Source organism: Passer montanus, unplaced genomic scaffold (genome assembly GCF_014805655.1).
Source record: "Passer montanus isolate IOZ18808 unplaced genomic scaffold, ASM1480565v1 scaffold18, whole genome shotgun sequence".
NCBI lineage: Eukaryota > Metazoa > Chordata > Aves > Passeriformes > Passeridae > Passer > Passer montanus.
Window position 1 is genome coordinate 16,223,604 of NW_024365381.1, and position 17,453 is coordinate 16,241,056.

General features: G+C 38.8%; 1 protein-coding gene across 4 annotated transcripts in view; it reads left to right on the forward strand.

Moving 5' to 3' along the window:
• The window catches only part of MIA2 (MIA SH3 domain ER export factor 2), a 36,960-nt gene extending 22,390 nt beyond the window's left edge, over window positions 1–14,570 (forward strand). For 3 of the 4 annotated variants that reach the window (XM_039705404.1, XM_039705406.1, XM_039705407.1), the window contains 12 exons: window positions 532–670; window positions 2,286–2,387; window positions 3,980–4,040; window positions 4,357–4,392; window positions 5,318–5,385; window positions 6,076–6,158; window positions 6,512–6,643; window positions 8,144–8,296; window positions 9,640–9,771; window positions 12,507–12,583; window positions 12,981–13,215; window positions 14,002–14,570. In XM_039705404.1, coding sequence (XP_039561338.1) covers window positions 532–670; window positions 2,286–2,387; window positions 3,980–4,040; window positions 4,357–4,392; window positions 5,318–5,385; window positions 6,076–6,158; window positions 6,512–6,643; window positions 8,144–8,296; window positions 9,640–9,771; window positions 12,507–12,583; window positions 12,981–13,215; window positions 14,002–14,150 — 1,367 coding nt within the window. In that variant the 3' untranslated portion in view covers window positions 14,151–14,570. The remainder of the gene's footprint in view (window positions 1–531; window positions 671–2,285; window positions 2,388–3,979; window positions 4,041–4,356; window positions 4,393–5,317; window positions 5,386–6,075; window positions 6,159–6,511; window positions 6,644–8,143; window positions 8,297–9,639; window positions 9,772–12,506; window positions 12,584–12,980; window positions 13,216–14,001) is intronic. The other variant, XM_039705405.1, reaches the window with a different exon arrangement.
• The last annotated feature ends 2,883 nt before the right edge of the window (window positions 14,571–17,453 follow it).

The following is a 17,453-nucleotide window of genomic DNA, read 5'->3' on the forward strand; positions in this document are numbered from 1 at the left end:
ATGACTTCTCCAAATTGACTGTAGCTCTGTCCAGTGAAGATGTTCAAACTTACTTAAAGCTTTGTTATATTTCTTGAAAAGAGGCACAGGAATAGTAAATAGGAAAAGAAACATGACTTTTAATTCAGTTTGGAAAGATAAAGGTACTTTGACAAATCTGAGTTACCCATTGAGGCTATTGAGGAAGACATTGTGGGTAAATGTGCAAGAGCATATGGTGATGCTAGTTGTACTCCTTTGGTCAAATAATTACAGTAGTAAGAGCCCTAAATGAAAATTTAGATTCTGAATTACAAAACTGAATTGTTTTCAAAGAAGTTACGTGGTTTGGAGCAAAGGCCTGATACGAGTGCAGGGCTGCGCTTCGTGACAGGTAGGGAGTGTAGTTGCTGGGTTTTCATTTTGTATCACATATTGAAATATGTTAACTTTATATCTTATGTTACTAAGTCAACATAGATTTACAGATTTTTTGTGTACTAAAATATTGCCAATGTGTTATCCCAATATAATTATCTCTGAATTTGACAGAGCGCATAGAAAACCTTCAAAGCCAGCAAGCTTCCTTGCAGTCTGAAAATGAACGTTTTGAAAGCGAAGTTCAAAAGCTTCAGCAGAAACTTAAAGTAATGACTGAGCTTTATCAAGAAAATGAAATGAAACTACACAGGTGCTGGTTCCTCTTCTTCTCTTCAATGCTTGCTTGCTGTTTGATTTGAATGTAACTCTGATTTGGGGGGCTGAAAATTATTGAAAGTTTGAGTACTGCTTTCCAGAATTTTCTGAATTGTGAAGACAATTTATTATGCTTTCATGTACATTTGTGTTTACAGTAGTTTATAGAAACTATTTGCATGAAACAATTCATTTTAGGACTTTACCACAGCAAGTACAGAAACAAAGAAGTAACAGATTTTTAATCTTTGAAATAAAGCAATTAAAGTAGGACAGCTTGATTATTTTTTCTTTAATTGAATTATTATATGATGTAATACATGTGTCAAAGTTGCTGGAAGAAAAGCAGAAGGTGCTTTAACTGTGATATATATTTTATATAATAAAGAGAGCGAGGAATGTCAGAGGAATGTCGAGATATATATAAAACTAAACTTAAAACATAGGCAAGCTCTTGTTGGTAAGCAACATAGAACCCTTGTGAATCAGGCTTTCCTCACCAAGAAAACCAGAATATAAAGGCTGTAATATCTGCCTCACAGTCAGAGTGTTAGTAGGGATTATGACCTAGTAATTGAAATCAGAAATATGTTTAGGACTAGAAATTGAAGTTGATTGGTCCAGGGCATGTAGTAGCCTTCTGGAGCGTGTGTGTGTGTGGGGGGCAGCAGGGCACATCACTTTTGGGCATGATGTAAAATTACAGTTGTACTGATCAGAAATTATTTCTTCAAAGAGCAAGCATAATCTTGAAGCCGCAAGAGAATCAGCACAAGACTAGATCCTGTTCTGAGCAGTGTGCAGGGCTTTTTTGAAGTATTACTTTCAGTAATCTGCTCTGTAGCATGTATGTTTGTGTAGATATTTGGCATCTTTGTAGAAGCAATAAATCCTAGAAATCACTGCATTAGCATTTTGATTTTTAAAAAAGAGCAGGGAGGGAGTGGGAAGGAACTTGTTAAAAAGAAGATACAATAAGCAGACTGTGTGGATGTTATTTAAAAATAACCTCGCTAAAACTCAGCAAATGTACACTGCTTATCAAAGAATTTTAGAAAAGCCAAAAAGGAGTGGGGAGAAGCAGGTGGGGTGATGTAGCAGCGCAAAAAACCCTTAGAATTAATTAAGGCAACTTTTGAAAACTGAGTCTGTTCAAACAGGGAAAATGAAACAGTAGGAAATGAAGATTGAGTAGCAAAGAAATTTAAATCATGTTCGCAAGATCCATGATTTAGACAGTTTGATTGCTAAGAGCTGCTGTTCACAGGAAGATGACCAGTTAATCCATTCAGGGCTGTACACAGCAGTGGTATCCATGTGTGCTCTGCAGAACTACCTTGTGCATAATCTGTGGACTGGAGGATGAGGGGTTTTGTTTCTGTAATGCCCAATAAGGCATAAAAAAGGAGGACCTGGAAAGACTTTTTTTTTTTCCTTAATAGCTAGTAACAATCTTTTTTCCTCTAGAAAATTATTTTTAGAAAATACCAGAACAAATCACTGACCATTACTGTAGTTTGAATTTTAGTTTGTTTGATATGATTTGTGGCTGCTTTCAAAATTGTTGACTTGAAGTAAAATTAACCATAGTTTTTGAATTTTGTTTAAAGGAAGTTGACAGTAGAAGAGAGGGAACGTCTACAAAAGGAAGAAAAGCTTTCTAAAGTAGATGAAAAAATTATTCATGCTGCTGAAGAACTTAACAGCTACAGGTAATTGCAAATTTTAGTTGTTGTAATCACTTGTTCCAAAGTGAAGAAAGAGCAATAGAGAATTTTAAAGAAAAACACAGCATAAGCAAATGTATTTTCTTCCAGTTTCTTTACGGTGTATGTGTGTTAGACACTAGTTTGTGAGTAATAATACAGACTAAGGGTGGTTTTACTTTTAAAATAAGTTAAAATGTTAAACATTTAGGTATTGATTATGGCAACTGCTCTTCCATTAGAATCCTAATTGTGCTGTTATATTAGCTTTAATGGTGTGGTAGAAGGGGGTCTCTAACCTAGTTCCCCTTAGTGAACAAAGCTAAAAATAAAAAGTTAGGAGAACGTTGTGAAATAAATTGAATGCTCTGTTTCCCTGCAGAGCTAACATTTATGCTGTATAGTTACAGTATTCTGTTTCTCAGAGCTTTTCAGATAATTCTGTTGCTTAGAAATTATTTACTAAAATATTGTCATGGGTGAGTATTTGCTGTAGCTGTTTCTTAACTGCTTGGCTCTGGTTTTTGTTACACCAGCTGTGTGCTTCTGGGTTTTTCCCTGCATTTCCTCTAACTGTGACATAATTTTTCAATATGTAATGTGTATTTGCCATTTAACTTCAGTGTTTATGGGGGTATTAGGCCTAAGTGAGCAATAGTGATCAATACTTCTTCTTTGTGGACATTCTTCAGTATTCATACAGGAGGACAGAATTCACTCTTCCTGATTTATCCAGAACATGGATTTCGTAGGCATCCTAATTTTAAAGAGAATATTAGTATTGCAGATTGAGTATAACCATTGCATGGCTGTGTCTTTGGCCCACCTGCTGAGAAGGTGTAGAACCTAGAGGGGCTGTGCACAGGGCAGCTGGCAGCAAAGGTGGCATCACACATGAGGTCTTGAAGTAACTTCAGCCAGGTTCCTGTCCCTCAGGCCTGACTGTGACAGTGTGGTGCTCCAGCCACATCAGTTCCTGTGCTGAGCTGGGTGAGCCTGGCTGGTAGGGCATGTGAGGAAGAACAGCCTTGATGTTGGAAACATCACAAACCACTGAAAACTTGGGGCTGTGTTGGGGTTTGGGTTCTGTTCTCTGGTTTACATCCCTGTTTGCCTAGAATATAAGGCCTAGAATGTCCACTGTTAATATAATTTTTTGTATTCCATGGGCCTAAGTGACAATTCTGGTTCTTAGATTTTAAAAAAAATCTTAATTGCACCTTGTTTATGGTGAATTTATTGTATTCAAAACTTTCCTGCACATTTTATTACAATATTGTCACTACAGGACACGAAAAAACACGATGCGCACATGCTGCTGTTCTCAAGTAAAAAGGGGAAGTTTATTTTCTAGTTCTAACATTTATAGATTTCCAAGGTGACAGTGGATTGGAGGGTGAAAGTGCCACCTCTCCAATGACACTGGACAAACCAACAGTCTATCAAATTTCTCCTTCTCCATAAAAGAATGCAAAACAATAAATTATTTACAGAAAATGTGTGAGAAAGTTTGCTACAAGAATGTGAACATCAGAAGGCTTAGAAAATCTTAAAAAAATCAGGGCAACACAATAGCATAAATTTTCATTTTGTTACAGAGAGCGAGCAAAGGACCTGGAAGAAGAGCTGGAGAGAACCATTCGTTCTTATGAGAATCAGGTATTTTGTGCTTTGTGACAACATCTGTGTAGGAGGGATTTACTGCAACTGCAATGCCCTTTGCTGTTAGCTTGTGAACTGTATTTGGCTTAGCTTTGTTGGGTGTCTAATTTTGCCTCCCCCTCCCTCTTCTTATTGTCATCTGGTTTTGACTGACAAAATTTCATAGCAGAGATCACCAGATAACTTTATTGAAAATTTGAATTTTCAGTTTAGGCATCTCCATTATAAGTTACCCACAAACACTAAATTATAAAACTGAGCACATACTCATAAGTTTTGGGGTTTAGATGAATAATGAATCTCTCTTTCACAGATTACTTCACATGAGAAAAAAGCTCATGATAATTGGGTAAGTTCCAAGTGCTGAATTTTCTGTTTTCTGCATCTTCATTTTTCATTATTTGAAAAGTTTGCTTTATCACCCTCTGATTCATACTAAAACCAGATCATCAAAATTATATCTAACCTTTCACTTTTAAACATATTTTTTGCAGAAATACACAAAAGCATGTTAAAAACACTTCTATTATATAATATAGTTGGAAAAATTAAACTGGATACTTATGAGCACAGTAAAATGATAATCTTATATCATTTGTTATAGCAATAACTCTTCTGGAAGAACAGGACACCATATAACAAATGTGTGACATTTTGCTAATAATGAAAGCTTTTGGCCTTGTTTCAATGCCATTTTGATAATTTCTTTGGGTGTACTTCACTTCTTTTATCTACAAGTAGAACACATTATGTCCTGTGAGAACAGTATGTTCCATTGACAACTTTCTAAGAATGTTTCTACAAAATCCATTTTTGCCTTTTTTTTTTCCAAACAGGAAAATTTAAAATATCTCCTGACTAATACGTTCTTCACTTTCACAGAATGTCTGAAATAAAATCCTGCTAAAAGCTATGGTGCTTTGTGGCCATAATTCCAGAGATTTTATCTATCTGATTTTAAAATACAACAATCTTACATAGAATTTGAGACTTCAGATCTTCTGTAGATGCTTCAAAGCAGGTATAACCAAAGAATTCAATTTCTGAGGTTTTAAGAAACTGCAGGAAAGCCTTATCATTCCTCCAAAATTTGGGGTTTAGAGCTGCTAATATCATTTGCTGACATATGTGAGGCTCCATACATGAGTCATATCTTGTGAATGCAGTCTATACGCTTCACATAAAATGTCTTGGACCTAGGAATTGTCATATTTATGAAGCATTTAATCAAAAAATAGCAATATCTAAGCATCTGGTTTTGTTCTTTTCCAAAGCTGACAGCCCGAGCAGCTGAAAGACACCTCAATGATATAAAAAAAGAAAATGCACATAACAGACAAAAGTAAGTGCAGTTCTTATCTACTCCTAAACAAATGCAGTCTCACATGTGTTGGATTTAGGCAGTTTGATGTTTTCTGTCAATGTATTGTGGCCCAAACACAGCAGAGTGATCACAATGTCTGAGTTCTGGAAGAAGGGAAGTCACTTGAGCTTTCCTGTAATAATCACATGCAAGAAAATAAGAACTTAGGAACTATGTGAAGTATTGAAATACCTCAGGAAGGAAGCAGAATATAGTACTAGAACACAAATGTTCGGGGGCAGGGGGTATTGTTTGTTTGTTTCTTTGTTTGTTTAAGTAAGTGTGTATCAACCAGATATTGTGGTTACCTTATGATTTCACAGCTTATCTCAGAAGTTAATGCTGAACTAACAGTTGGTGGTAATTAAGAGGAACTTTCAGATGTGAGGTTAACTAATACTTGGAGGGCAATTAGAGTGACGTCATACTAGTAATGTGACATTAAAATGCAACTTCAGCTTCTGAATTACAGTGCAAACACAGCAACATAGAGAAACACTTCCAGGCATTTTTAAGTTCAGAGTATTGTGACATCCTTTGTCTTATTTATTTAGGGAATAAAATACCTTGCTTCATTAACCAGTTAGATAGAAGGCCTGGCAGTAAACAGTGTACTCTGGTAAAGCTTTTGCATTTCTTGGTCACTTACTACTTATTGTCTCTTTGCAGATTAACTGAAGCAGAATTTAAACTTGAACTTTTAGAAAAAGACCCTTATGCTCTTGATATTCCAGTGAGACCATTTGGCAGAGGTACAGTATTGAATTGTAAAATAGAGCCTAATTCTTTTGGTTTATGGTTTTGTTTCCCAAGACCACACATATTTAATTGTTTGAAAACTATCTTGGCCATGTGTATGTACAAATACCAGTCACATTAAAAAAATAATTGGGTCATAAGTGGCTCTAGGTCACATCAAGTATTTTGTTGAAACTAAGAGCATTTGTAGTATTGATGAGAGTAGGGAATATGTTACACATGGTAATGAGAGCACAGTTTTCGTTTTAGCTACACAGTTTAGTTTTTAACTTCACCTGAGAAGTTATTTATACAGTTTGTTAAACTAAGTATTGTGAACTTGAGTATTTTGTTTTAACTGTTCCAGAGCATTCCCCATATGGACCCTCACCAATGGGCCGGCCTTCATCTGAAACAAGAGCTTTTCTTTCCCCTCCAACTTTATTGGAGGGTCCTTTAAGGCTTTCACCTATGCTTCCAGGTGGAGGAGGAGGAAGAGGTACAATTCTTAAACTTGAAAATGTATCTATTCTGGATTTCTCTCTCCTCTCCTATAAACGTGTCACACCTTTTCCTCTTGTTAGTGGCAAAAAGCATTAAAACAACCAATTCAACATCAACAGTTAATTGGGCAAACTCTTCCTGTTTTACAGCTTACTTCTTAAGCTTTTTAATGTGTAACAATGCAATTGGAAATCTAGTTTTTATTGGTAGGTTGGTCAGTGGATTCATTTTAAAAGCATAAATTAAGAAAAGTAAAAAGCCAGACTTATCTGTTGTCTTTTCTTTCTTGGACAGATGGGGTTCTGCTGATATAAATATGATTTTAAAGTAAAAGGGAGTAAATTATCTTTCTGAAGAAAGAATACTGCCCCGTCCATCTCATTGGTCTACATTCCATGAGAAAACGTTGTCAAAACATGAGGCAGTTTTATTGGAGGTTGTGGTACTAGAAAGTTACTGGTTCAGTAAATTGTTTCCCTTCTCTTTGTTCTAAATTTGAAGCAGCCATCATGCATGGAGAGTGTTTCTTCCCTGCTGATAGAAGGGACCAGGAAGTTTGTGTGTAAGGAGTACAGTTCAGAGATCCCAGAGTAGGTGAAAGTAAGCTGTGGTGGTGTGGGTTGTAAGGGAAGAAAAATACCCTCCATTCTTATTTCTTATGCTGATGGAAGCAGTGTAGGTAAATGCTAAAGTGAAGTTCAGCATCTGTTACAGGTAATAAATAAGCTACTCTTTATTGTATTTTAACCATTGCACCCATTGAAGCCTCTACTTAATTAGTGGGAAATATGTCCAAATTTCTATTCCATAAGGATTTCAGTAAGTGCAATTGCTGGTGCAATCTCAGAGTGCACAAAACACACAATGGCTTCAAGTTTTAGGTTGAATTGTAGCATGGAGAATTAGAGAATGATAGCAGAATTCAGTATTTCTGTAATTTTTCAGACCCAGTCTGTTTTACAGGAAGCTTGCAATCTAAAATCACTCATTTTTATGGTTTTTATTGCACTTGGTTATGTGTTGACCTCGTTTTGGAGGGTTTTTTTTGTTTGGTTTGGATTTTTTGGTTTGGGTTTTTCCTTCTCCTTGAATAAAGAATTAGAACCAGAAGAGTGTTGAATGCTGATGGGTGTTTTATGATACCTGTGTTAACTCTCAGCATGCTAATTGTTAGTTTGATTAGCAGCAGGTTTTTATCACTGAGAAGATTATTTATCATGAAGCTACCGGTTTCTGGTTCAAATTAACTGAAACTTGTAAAATGATTAGTTTTTTCAAAAGCATTGCAGGTCCTCTAAGTTGTGCTGTTACTGAGCTCAGAGTTTTCACTGCACGCCTTGGAACCCTTCCCGTGGCCGGAGCAAACACCGGAGCGCTCCTGGGTCCTGGCAGTGGTGGTGTTCCATGAGCTGTTCCACTCTTTCCACACTGAATGAGGAAAGCCACAGCAGAGGATTTAAAGCACAAGGGTGAATAACTCCATTTCTTCAATTAGGATCCAGAGGACCAACTGCCATGTACGAAGCTGGAAGTGAAAGAGGAGAGCTGAATTCTGACAGACTCACTGATGCCCACAGACCACCATCAGATACTGGATCCCTGTCTCCTCCTTGGGAAAGGGAACACAGGGTACTTCTGCCTCCACCAGGTAAAAACTCTGCTTAGCTACTGTATCCATGGAAAAGAGGAGTTACTGACTAGCAGTCTATATATTTAACTGTTTTGGGGTTAAAATATTAAATGTTTTCTTGGACCTGCACATGCAACTGAACTGGTATTTTTTAATAGTATTTTTTCCTCTTTTCAAACACTGTAATTCACTTGCACTTCTCTGCTATCTTTTAAGTACATATTGTTATTATCAAGGGAGGGTCAACTGGTTTCATCATTTTACTGGGAGCTTGTTTAGTGTATTAAGAGACCTGTCTGGGCTGGATAGTTAATAAGAGATTTAAGAAGTAAAAAGTTCTAATTTATTTAAATTAAAAACAACCCCAGGAAATGTTGAAAAATACTATTAAAAAAAAAGTTTATATTAATAGTACAGGAGTACCATGGTACATTCATCCTGTCTGGCACATGTTTTCCTATTGTTACTGTCTCTTCAGTGATTAACAGCAGCAAAATCAGTCTTCACTCTCACTTCTTCAGCTAAACATCTGTATTGTGCTTGACCACTCAGGGAAGGCAGAGATTAGTTAAGAGGATTCTGCTGGTATTTCTCAAGTAAAAACTTGGGGGTATGGACAACCTTCCTGGATACCTGTAATAAAGAAGAAAAAATGTTACAAGTTTAGAAAAAAAAAATTAGGTAACACACACAGATTAAGGTACCTCAGTTATTACTGCAGCAAGCAATACACATCTGTGTGAAAGCCTGGTGGTAGAACTCAAGCGCCTCTCAGGATGTAATTTCTCATCTGGCAGGTGTGGTCTGTTGACAGGATACTGCAGAGAGGTAGTTTGGTTTCCTTGGCCTTTCCTTCTTGTTCTTAGCCCACCTTTGCCCTAGGATCTCACTGATACAGTTTGTCTTGTAGCTGCATGACGGATTACTAGATCTGATGCCAGCAAGTTGGTGGAAACATATTACAGCACTGTGAAACTCAATGGAAAACAGTATTCTTACCTAAGAATGGCTTAAAACATATAGTACCTTGTTTTGTCTTCCATCTTCTTTGCTAGGCTGAACCTTTGTTTCAGGGCCCCACTGTTTATGACTTAGGCAATCACAACTTTCAAAATTCTGCTGTATGTTAAACCAAAAATCAATGAACTTTTTTTTTTAGCTCTTTAGAAACATAAGCAATTGGATATACTTGGTGGGATTCCTCTGGGTTATTTAAGATTTGTTTGCTCACTCTGATTGATAGACACTTCGTATATTTACAAGAGCTTAAGATACCTGGAGAACCTTTCTGGTCTAAAATTGTGTGGAATGAAGGAATAAATCTTCACAGACCTGTTTTTTTGTGATTTCTTCAATGTTAGGTGAGCCTTATGCTGATCCAGCTCTTCCTGTGCGAAGACAAGAGAGATTTTTCCCTAATCCTCCAAATACTGGAAGACTTTCTGGACCAGCAGAACTACGAACTTACAATGTTCAGTCTTTTGATAAAACAGGTGGGAGTTGCTTTCATGATTCTCTAGAATGGAAAATCCCAGTATAAGCTGACTGTGCATGGTAGCTGTGGCAAGAGGACAGGTTTTTAGCTACCACAAACCTGAAGTTCAATTGTGTAAGAAACATTTGAACACCTTCTGGCCTTGATGCAGCCATTCCCTGTTGGAGCAATAGCCCTCCCTGCTGTCAGGTGGACAGGATTCTGTGAATAGCAGTCATCAGGTATTTTTGGGGTCTGCCCTCACTGTTCTGTATGTTAGCCACTCATAATTGATTGAGAGTCTGTTTTGGTCCCTCCCATGAGGTTCATCACAGCATTAAAACATCACAAAGCCATACTTGCATTGCTGTGCCACATTTGGTAAAGTTAGAAAGGGTTAGACTTACAGAGAGTGAAACAGAAACAGCCAAATGTTCAGGTGTCCACTGGCTTGGTGCATGGAGGTAGAAGGCCTCTTCCTTCAGACTATGGACCATAGTGGCAGGTTTTTGTAGTTCTCAGTGAATTGCCCCCATTTTAATCACACCTTTTACTGACCCACTCATTTTGAATTGGCTGATTATGTACATTTTAGTTTGTGATACTTGCCAACTGCCAGAAGCTCATAGGCAAAATTTTGGTCACAGAGACCTTATCACTGACAGCTTAAGAACTTAATACTTACTAAGCATTTTTCATCTTTATGTAATGCCTTGCTAAGTCACATGTGTCTGATTCATCAGCAAAGTGAAGCCATTAAATTCCCAGCAGAAACTTCACCACCCAGGACTCAGTTCCTGACAGGATTAGTAGGAAGTTGCCATCTCCCTTGCACCGTTTCTGGCCAGAGGAGAGAGAAGCTTTGCTACTCAGTGTCACAGTGTGTGAGAACTGGGAATGCTGAATTCAGTTGCAAGTTGAAGGTTCAGGTTTCAAAGTGAATTGCTCTTTACAGGAAGACAGTTCTGTCCCTGTGCAGCTACTGACCTTCCCTCTTTCCCAAGCCTCTCTCAGTTTCACTTCTGCTTTTTCACTTCTGCCTCTAATACTTCATGTTCCACTGAGCTCTTTCCTCTAGCACCTGGCTGCTGACTGAAGGACAGGAGAGGTGCACTGTCTTTGCACTTACTAATGCATCTTTTTTTCAGCCCTTTCTACGGTCACTACCAAGCAACAATTTATTTTTTTTAAACGTTGTAGTCAGTTCCTGGGCAATTCAGAGCCTGGCTGCTGACTGAAGGACAAGAGACAAAGTGTCTTTGCACTTATTAATGCATCTTTTTTTCACCTCTTTCTTCACTGGCTCTTCTGTCACTGCCAAGCAACAATTAATTTATGTTTTTAAACGTTGTAGTCAGTTCCTGGGCAATTCAGAGCCGCTTGAATGGAAGCAGGGTTTTGGATAACCTTGTTGCCAGCATTTATCAGGTCATTAAGAATGTGTCACTGTTGCTTTTTTAGAGACACATAATTTCACTGGAGTTGACTGAGTATTTGTAAAAAAAACCCAAAACCCAAAAAAAGCCCTTCAATTAAAAAACCAACCACCAAAAAACAGCCCATCCAGCATATCTGACTTCAGAACAGCAGAGTGTCTCACAGTACTGACATCAAGGCTCCTACTCATTAGAGTTAACAAGTTACATTTCTTAGGAAGAAAATCAAAACATTATTTAAAATGAACAAAATAATACGTATTTTCCTAAGATTGGGTGGCAAACTATGAAAATTTTTCACTTGAGAAGGTACCTGGAGGAGGAAACTTCTTGTCAGGAAGAGTTAAAGGTTGATAGAGTTTGTAAGGAACTTCAAATGGAAAGTGTTGTGCAACATAAATATCAAGGCATGAATATTCTCCAGAGTTTGTAAGGAACTTCTAAGGACCTAAAATGGAAAGTGTTGTGCAACATAAATATCAAGGCATGAATATTCTCTATGTCTGTGTGACACAGCAGTTGAAATGTTTTAGATTAAGTAACAATATCATCAGCAAGGCAGGGCCTGCTTGAAATGACAAGTAATTTAGAGTTTTTTAAAAGACCTGTCTTTTCATTGAGAAAAAAAGCTTTGTTTGCTTTCAAAGAGTAGAAATACAACATACACATAAAAATTCTGTCACTATTTAGAAGTCTTGTTTTGGTTTGTTGTTTTTTAGTATAATCATCTCTATTCAAGCTGAAGCATTAAGAAAGCAATATTTTTCAATTCCCAGATTTGGGAGGTTGTTTGTTTGTTTAAATAAAGTTTATTTAGTGTATATTATATATTTAGTATATTTTTATCCAGTCAGATTCTACTTTCTGACAATTCCCTTTAATAGTTTTCTGTAGTTGTTATTGAAAATACTTTTTCCCAGCAAAGTTTAAAAGTAAAAAGACTGAGGTTTGTATTTATCTCTTATAAAATAAATAAGGCAAATGAGAGGAAGAGGAGGATGATTATTATTATTTCTGACTACTCATCCAAAAATTATGTAGTTCTGGACGTTTCCTTGATATTTGTCAGCCAAGGAGGGAACTGGTTTTTGTCATACTTGAATAGGATTGGTGTGAAGCTCTGTGCCAAAAGCATATCATAGCCCAGCCATTCCCAGCATGGAGCGTACCAAAGAAATAAACTATTAGTTGGAGGGAGGAGGGAAATGGAACTGCTGCTTGCTGTTGGTTTTGTTGCTATTTTTTCAGAAAAAAATACTGAAATCAGTGGACAGAAACAGATCAGCACTGAATAACTTATTGTAACTTCTGCATACAGATGGACAGACATCTTCAGAACACAGTCCACGAACTGAACCAAGTGGAGATGGGATGAAAGATCATTCTAACCTTACTGTAAGTAGCTAAAGAGAGGCTTGATTTAAAGAAGCTTTAATTTTCTGCAAAAAACATAGGAACATTTGTCTGTAGTCCATTGGTCACATTATATTGCACTCTTCAGTGCAAATTATAAAATTATATGTATACATTGCCACAACACTTACTGTCTTATGAATTACTTTGATGTATTACTAATATAATCCCTTTTGAAAATTAATTATATCCCAAAAGACGAGACTACGGTCAAGCAGATGGTCAGTACACATAGACAGCCTTGCTCAGGATTGTGCTGCAGCTGAGGCAGAGTTGGAACTAGCTCTTAGCTAGTGTCACACCTACCTGAAAGTGGGCCTGATGGGCCTGGAGATGTTCCCTTTCCCTCACTACCTTCCCTGCTTTCCTTGTGTTGCAGAACTCGCTCCCTGATCAGTCGCTGGCACCTGAAAGTGAAGCTGTCGCTTCAGGGTTTGCACCCCCACCTTTCCCTCCTGTCAGACCTCCACTGATGCCTGTGGACCCTCGAGCACCACCAGTACCTTTCATGAGACGAGGCCCTCCTTTTCCTCCCCCTCCTCCTGCTGGCATCTATGGGCCACGGGAATGCTTTCCAGTACGAGACTTCAGGCCTCCGCGCCCGCCGCTGCCAAGTACGTGGCTTTAGGCAGCCTTTGTTTCAAGCTGATGAACGAGTGCTTTGTGCAGGTAGTGAGTTACCACAGGGGGTACAGGTGTACATATTTGCACAACTGCTTCTCAATTCAGCTAACAGGGGCCATCTTTTCTGATTAAGGTTCGTTGTGTTGTACACTTATTTTTTCACAACAGCTCTTCTTGATCTTTTTACAAATACTAGCTCTGGCTGGAAAAGACCCCTACATGTACTGTTCAGCATTTAAAGGATTTGTTTTGAGGGGTAGAAAGGCAAGTAGGTGGTTACCTTAGTCCTTTTCTTCCTATGAAATTGCATAAATGTTAAGTTTCATCCTCTGGCTCTGAAGTGTGCTGGTGTCCTGCAAAGGGACAGTCCCAAAACGACTGTTTTCCCTTGGATTCTGCAAGACTGGAGCAAGGTGTAAGTATCAGAGTGCAGGACTTGTTTGTGATTCTTGCTGTTCTCCAAGTACGTGTGAAGAACTAAGCCATTTATCTGCCAAAATATCTGTAAGGTGTGGCACGTAAGGGTTGCTGTGGCAGTCTGAAGGGGCAGCAGCCCAGGAGCTGGCAGTGGCTGGCTGCTGCTTTGAGGCTGTTGTGGGTAACTACTGAGAAAAGTGATGGTTTTGCCCTCCTCTTTCCTGGCATCTCTGTCTCCTTGGATCCTGACATGTGACTTCTAGTTGGGTAGGCCTAGCTGAGTAAACCAGCAAGAGGAGCAGGTGTGCATGTTTACTGTTGTGATTGATATTAACTGCATTACTCTGATTCTCTCACAGTAAGAAATCCATTTCCAATGAGACCTTATCCTCACTATCCACCTCAACGACCTGGATTTTTGCCTCCACCACCTCCTCCTGAAAATAGAGTTGAACCATCTCAGTCAAATCCATCAGCTGTAGAACCAGAACCACAGCAGGAGACTTGACAGTCATCTGGGGAATGTCCTGAACCAGTTTTGTGCTCTCCTACTGGCATTTTTCCTTAAGTTAAGTAACCGTTGTTACTTAGGTCTATACAAACTACTTCGCTCAAATTGAAGCTTAATAGGGAAAATTCTCAGGATAGTATTTTGTAAATAAAGAATTAAATACCTATGAATATTGTGAATAAGTGATTTCCACTGTACAATAGTAATTTTAAATTACGCATTTCTAACTTGAGTAGTCTCTTCAGAGGTGTATAAAATTAAATCATGTGAACCTTGTTGTAAAAGTCCAGCTGCTTTGTGCTGGTTGAGCTGTACAGGGAGTCTCTCTGCATGCCAGAAGTGATGCTTGCTGCTTTCTGAATAGGATGTGAAAACAAATGGAAAGAGTTAATAAAAATCTCCAGAAAATGAAAGCAATGTCACTGGTACCATGGTATAATAGATAGGTAAAGATGAATAACCATGATTCTCCACTTGAGTCCCCTCTGTTAGTGGCCTCATGGGTGATCTTTCAGCTCTCAAGCTCTACAGTGTGGCAGTTCTCCTGCCATGACACTGAGAGGGAAGAGGCAGCAGAAAAGCCGAGCAACTCTCCCATCCCTCTTCAAAAGCTGGAGTGGAGTAGTGTTTATTGAAGATGTGTACAGGGGGTTTTTATGACCTGGGAGGAAGGAGTCATAGCTAGGATATGCTCCAGCACAGCCTAGCCCTTGCCTTTGAAGACTTATGTCTGCAGCAAACTAATAGGAGGGGTGTGTTTTTACTGTGTCAACATGAATTTGGTTTATTAGGCTTCATATTTTAACACTAGTATTAGGAAAATGCTGGGCAGCACAAAAGCAGAATTAAAAAGTACAAGGAAGTGGCAAACTGCAGCATTAACAAGTTTTTGTCTATAAAAGGAGTTGGTGTGGTACCTTGTTCACCTCTTCAGGTTCCTGTGTGGTGCTTCCCTGGCAGGAGTGGCTTTTGCAGCAGGCACAGTGCACCCACCTGCAGCCAGGGCGGGGCTCTGGACAGAGCCAAGCTCTGCTTTTACTGGTGACTGTACAATTAAATCTTCTGCTAGGAGCTGCTGGCCGTTCTGACAGTTTGGCTTCAGTTTGAAAACCATGTAAGGACTCAGGTCAGTCATTTGGTGAGGGACCCTCTGAGATAAAGAAGCAAACTGGTTTTAGCAACCCCCAACTCAGCAGCAGATCAACCACCAGCCTCCATTCTCTGCATGCATGCACACATAACACATAGTTTCTGGCTTTAATGTAAATGCAGCCACCACACCCCATAATTAGAAGTTACCAAAAAAACCTCCAGCCCACTTTTTTTGTAATTGCTTAGGTCGAGTCTGCCAAGGGAGCATTTTCTCTTGTAGCTCAGTCTTCCTGCTCCTACCATTGTTTCCATGTTGCCTTGTTTCAGCTGTAGAACTCTTCATTCCTACAACTCCTTTATCCTTTCTGCTTCTAGTTTAGTCCTCAAAGCATTAAGGTAAGCAGTTGTACTCCAGTGATTCAATGACAGATTCTGACAACAGACATTTTAAAGCATCATCCCTGTTAAATTAACCATGTAGTTTAATGTGGCTGTTGCATCAGCTTTAGCCAATTAGTAGATGGCTATGGGTTTGCCTGAGAGACTTCACAAGGATTCTCAAAGGAATTACTGGGTTGTCATCAACCCTAGGAGCAACCAGAACTGCTAAATACAGCCTTGCCCCTGCAGAGAGAACCAGGGTATAGCACAGAAATCCTGGGCTGATAACACTGCCATAAATCTTATTCATTCCTTGCCAACTCACCTGGGAGGCTGCAAAAACTATTTATGAATGTATCTCTTTTCTGAGCAAACACAGTATTTTCTCCATGTGGGTTAAATATTTGTTCTAAGTTAACTCTGAAAATTCTTCCTCCATCAAAACAGTTCCTCAATGCCCACAATGATGCCAAAAGCTGCAGGCAAAAGGAAAGATAGCTAGACTAAGAAAATGCAGGAAAAGCATGGATTGGATCATCCTGCAGAGAGAATGGAATCATTTGAGACATTTTCTCCTCCCCAGTAGCAGTCCGAAATTTTATTTGCAAATTTGGAAGCAAGCTCAGGTTTATGTAATAGGAAGCAGGTAGATGGTAATCTGTCAAATGTAGAAAGGCCACACTAAAGTGGATGTGGGGAAGTCCCTGTTCCACCCACCCCCAAAGAATAAGTAAAAGAATAAGTTTTGACAGATGAAGGCTTGTGTTCCAAGCTCCTGCAGCTGAACCTAAAATGCAAAAGACTAACTTGACATTGTCATCTCTTCAGGAAATACACAGAAATAACAAAAGTAAAATTCCTTTTGGGACTATGCAAGTTCAAATTAATTTCGCAATAGTTTGTAAGGTCCCACTCCAAATGCAAGAGAATACTAAGATTATCTTAATTTCCTAAGATCACATCACTTCAGCTTGAATCCCTTCATCCTGGTATCACTAATAAAGATTACTGCTGAAAATACAGGCAGACAACAAACCCCACTTCTATTCCTAAGACAGGAGAAAGGCACTCCTGATTTTTCTCCACCACTGCTCAAGGTATGGCTTTCACCACACACTCCTGCTTTAATGGACTCCTGAATTTTCCAAGATAGAAAGATTCTAGCCATCTCTTTTAGGTACACTGACTTCTTCCCTGAACACAAGCCACACCCAGTGAGTAGAGGGCTGCATGAACAAATCAGAGCTGGAGCACTCTAACAATGCACAGCCCTTGCTAAGGGCCAGCCCTGGCTGCAAGTGCAGTGAGTGAAAGGGCTGCACGCTGCACACCCCTCTACTGTGAAGTGGGCTGCTCCCCCTGCTCCTCATGGTATCTGTCAAGATTAAGTTAATTAAAGGAAAGCAGAAAATAGGTTAGACCACACAGATTAAAAACATATTTATACAACAGCAAGGCACACGGGTTACTTCTCAACTCTGTTTAGTAAGGCAGTTACCCATAAAATGCAGTAGCTTGCAGAGATAAAATTACCATTCTGCAACTGTTCAAACCAGAGGACACAGAATTTATTTGTTTCTGGCTTTTTCTGTGTGACATCCTGAAATCTTGAATCCTTTACAACCAAACTTCAGGTTCAGATGCTGAGAAATCACCATCAGATTTATCTGCTACATAAAACTCCCTTCTGATGCTGAGCCTTGAAAGGCACCAAAAGAAGTCCCAATATTTCACTTTACTGGAACATGAAAAGCTGTAACTGTATTTACCTTATCTTAATCATCCACAGCGTCTCTTTGGTATGTTGGCAAGTGATCTTGCTTACCA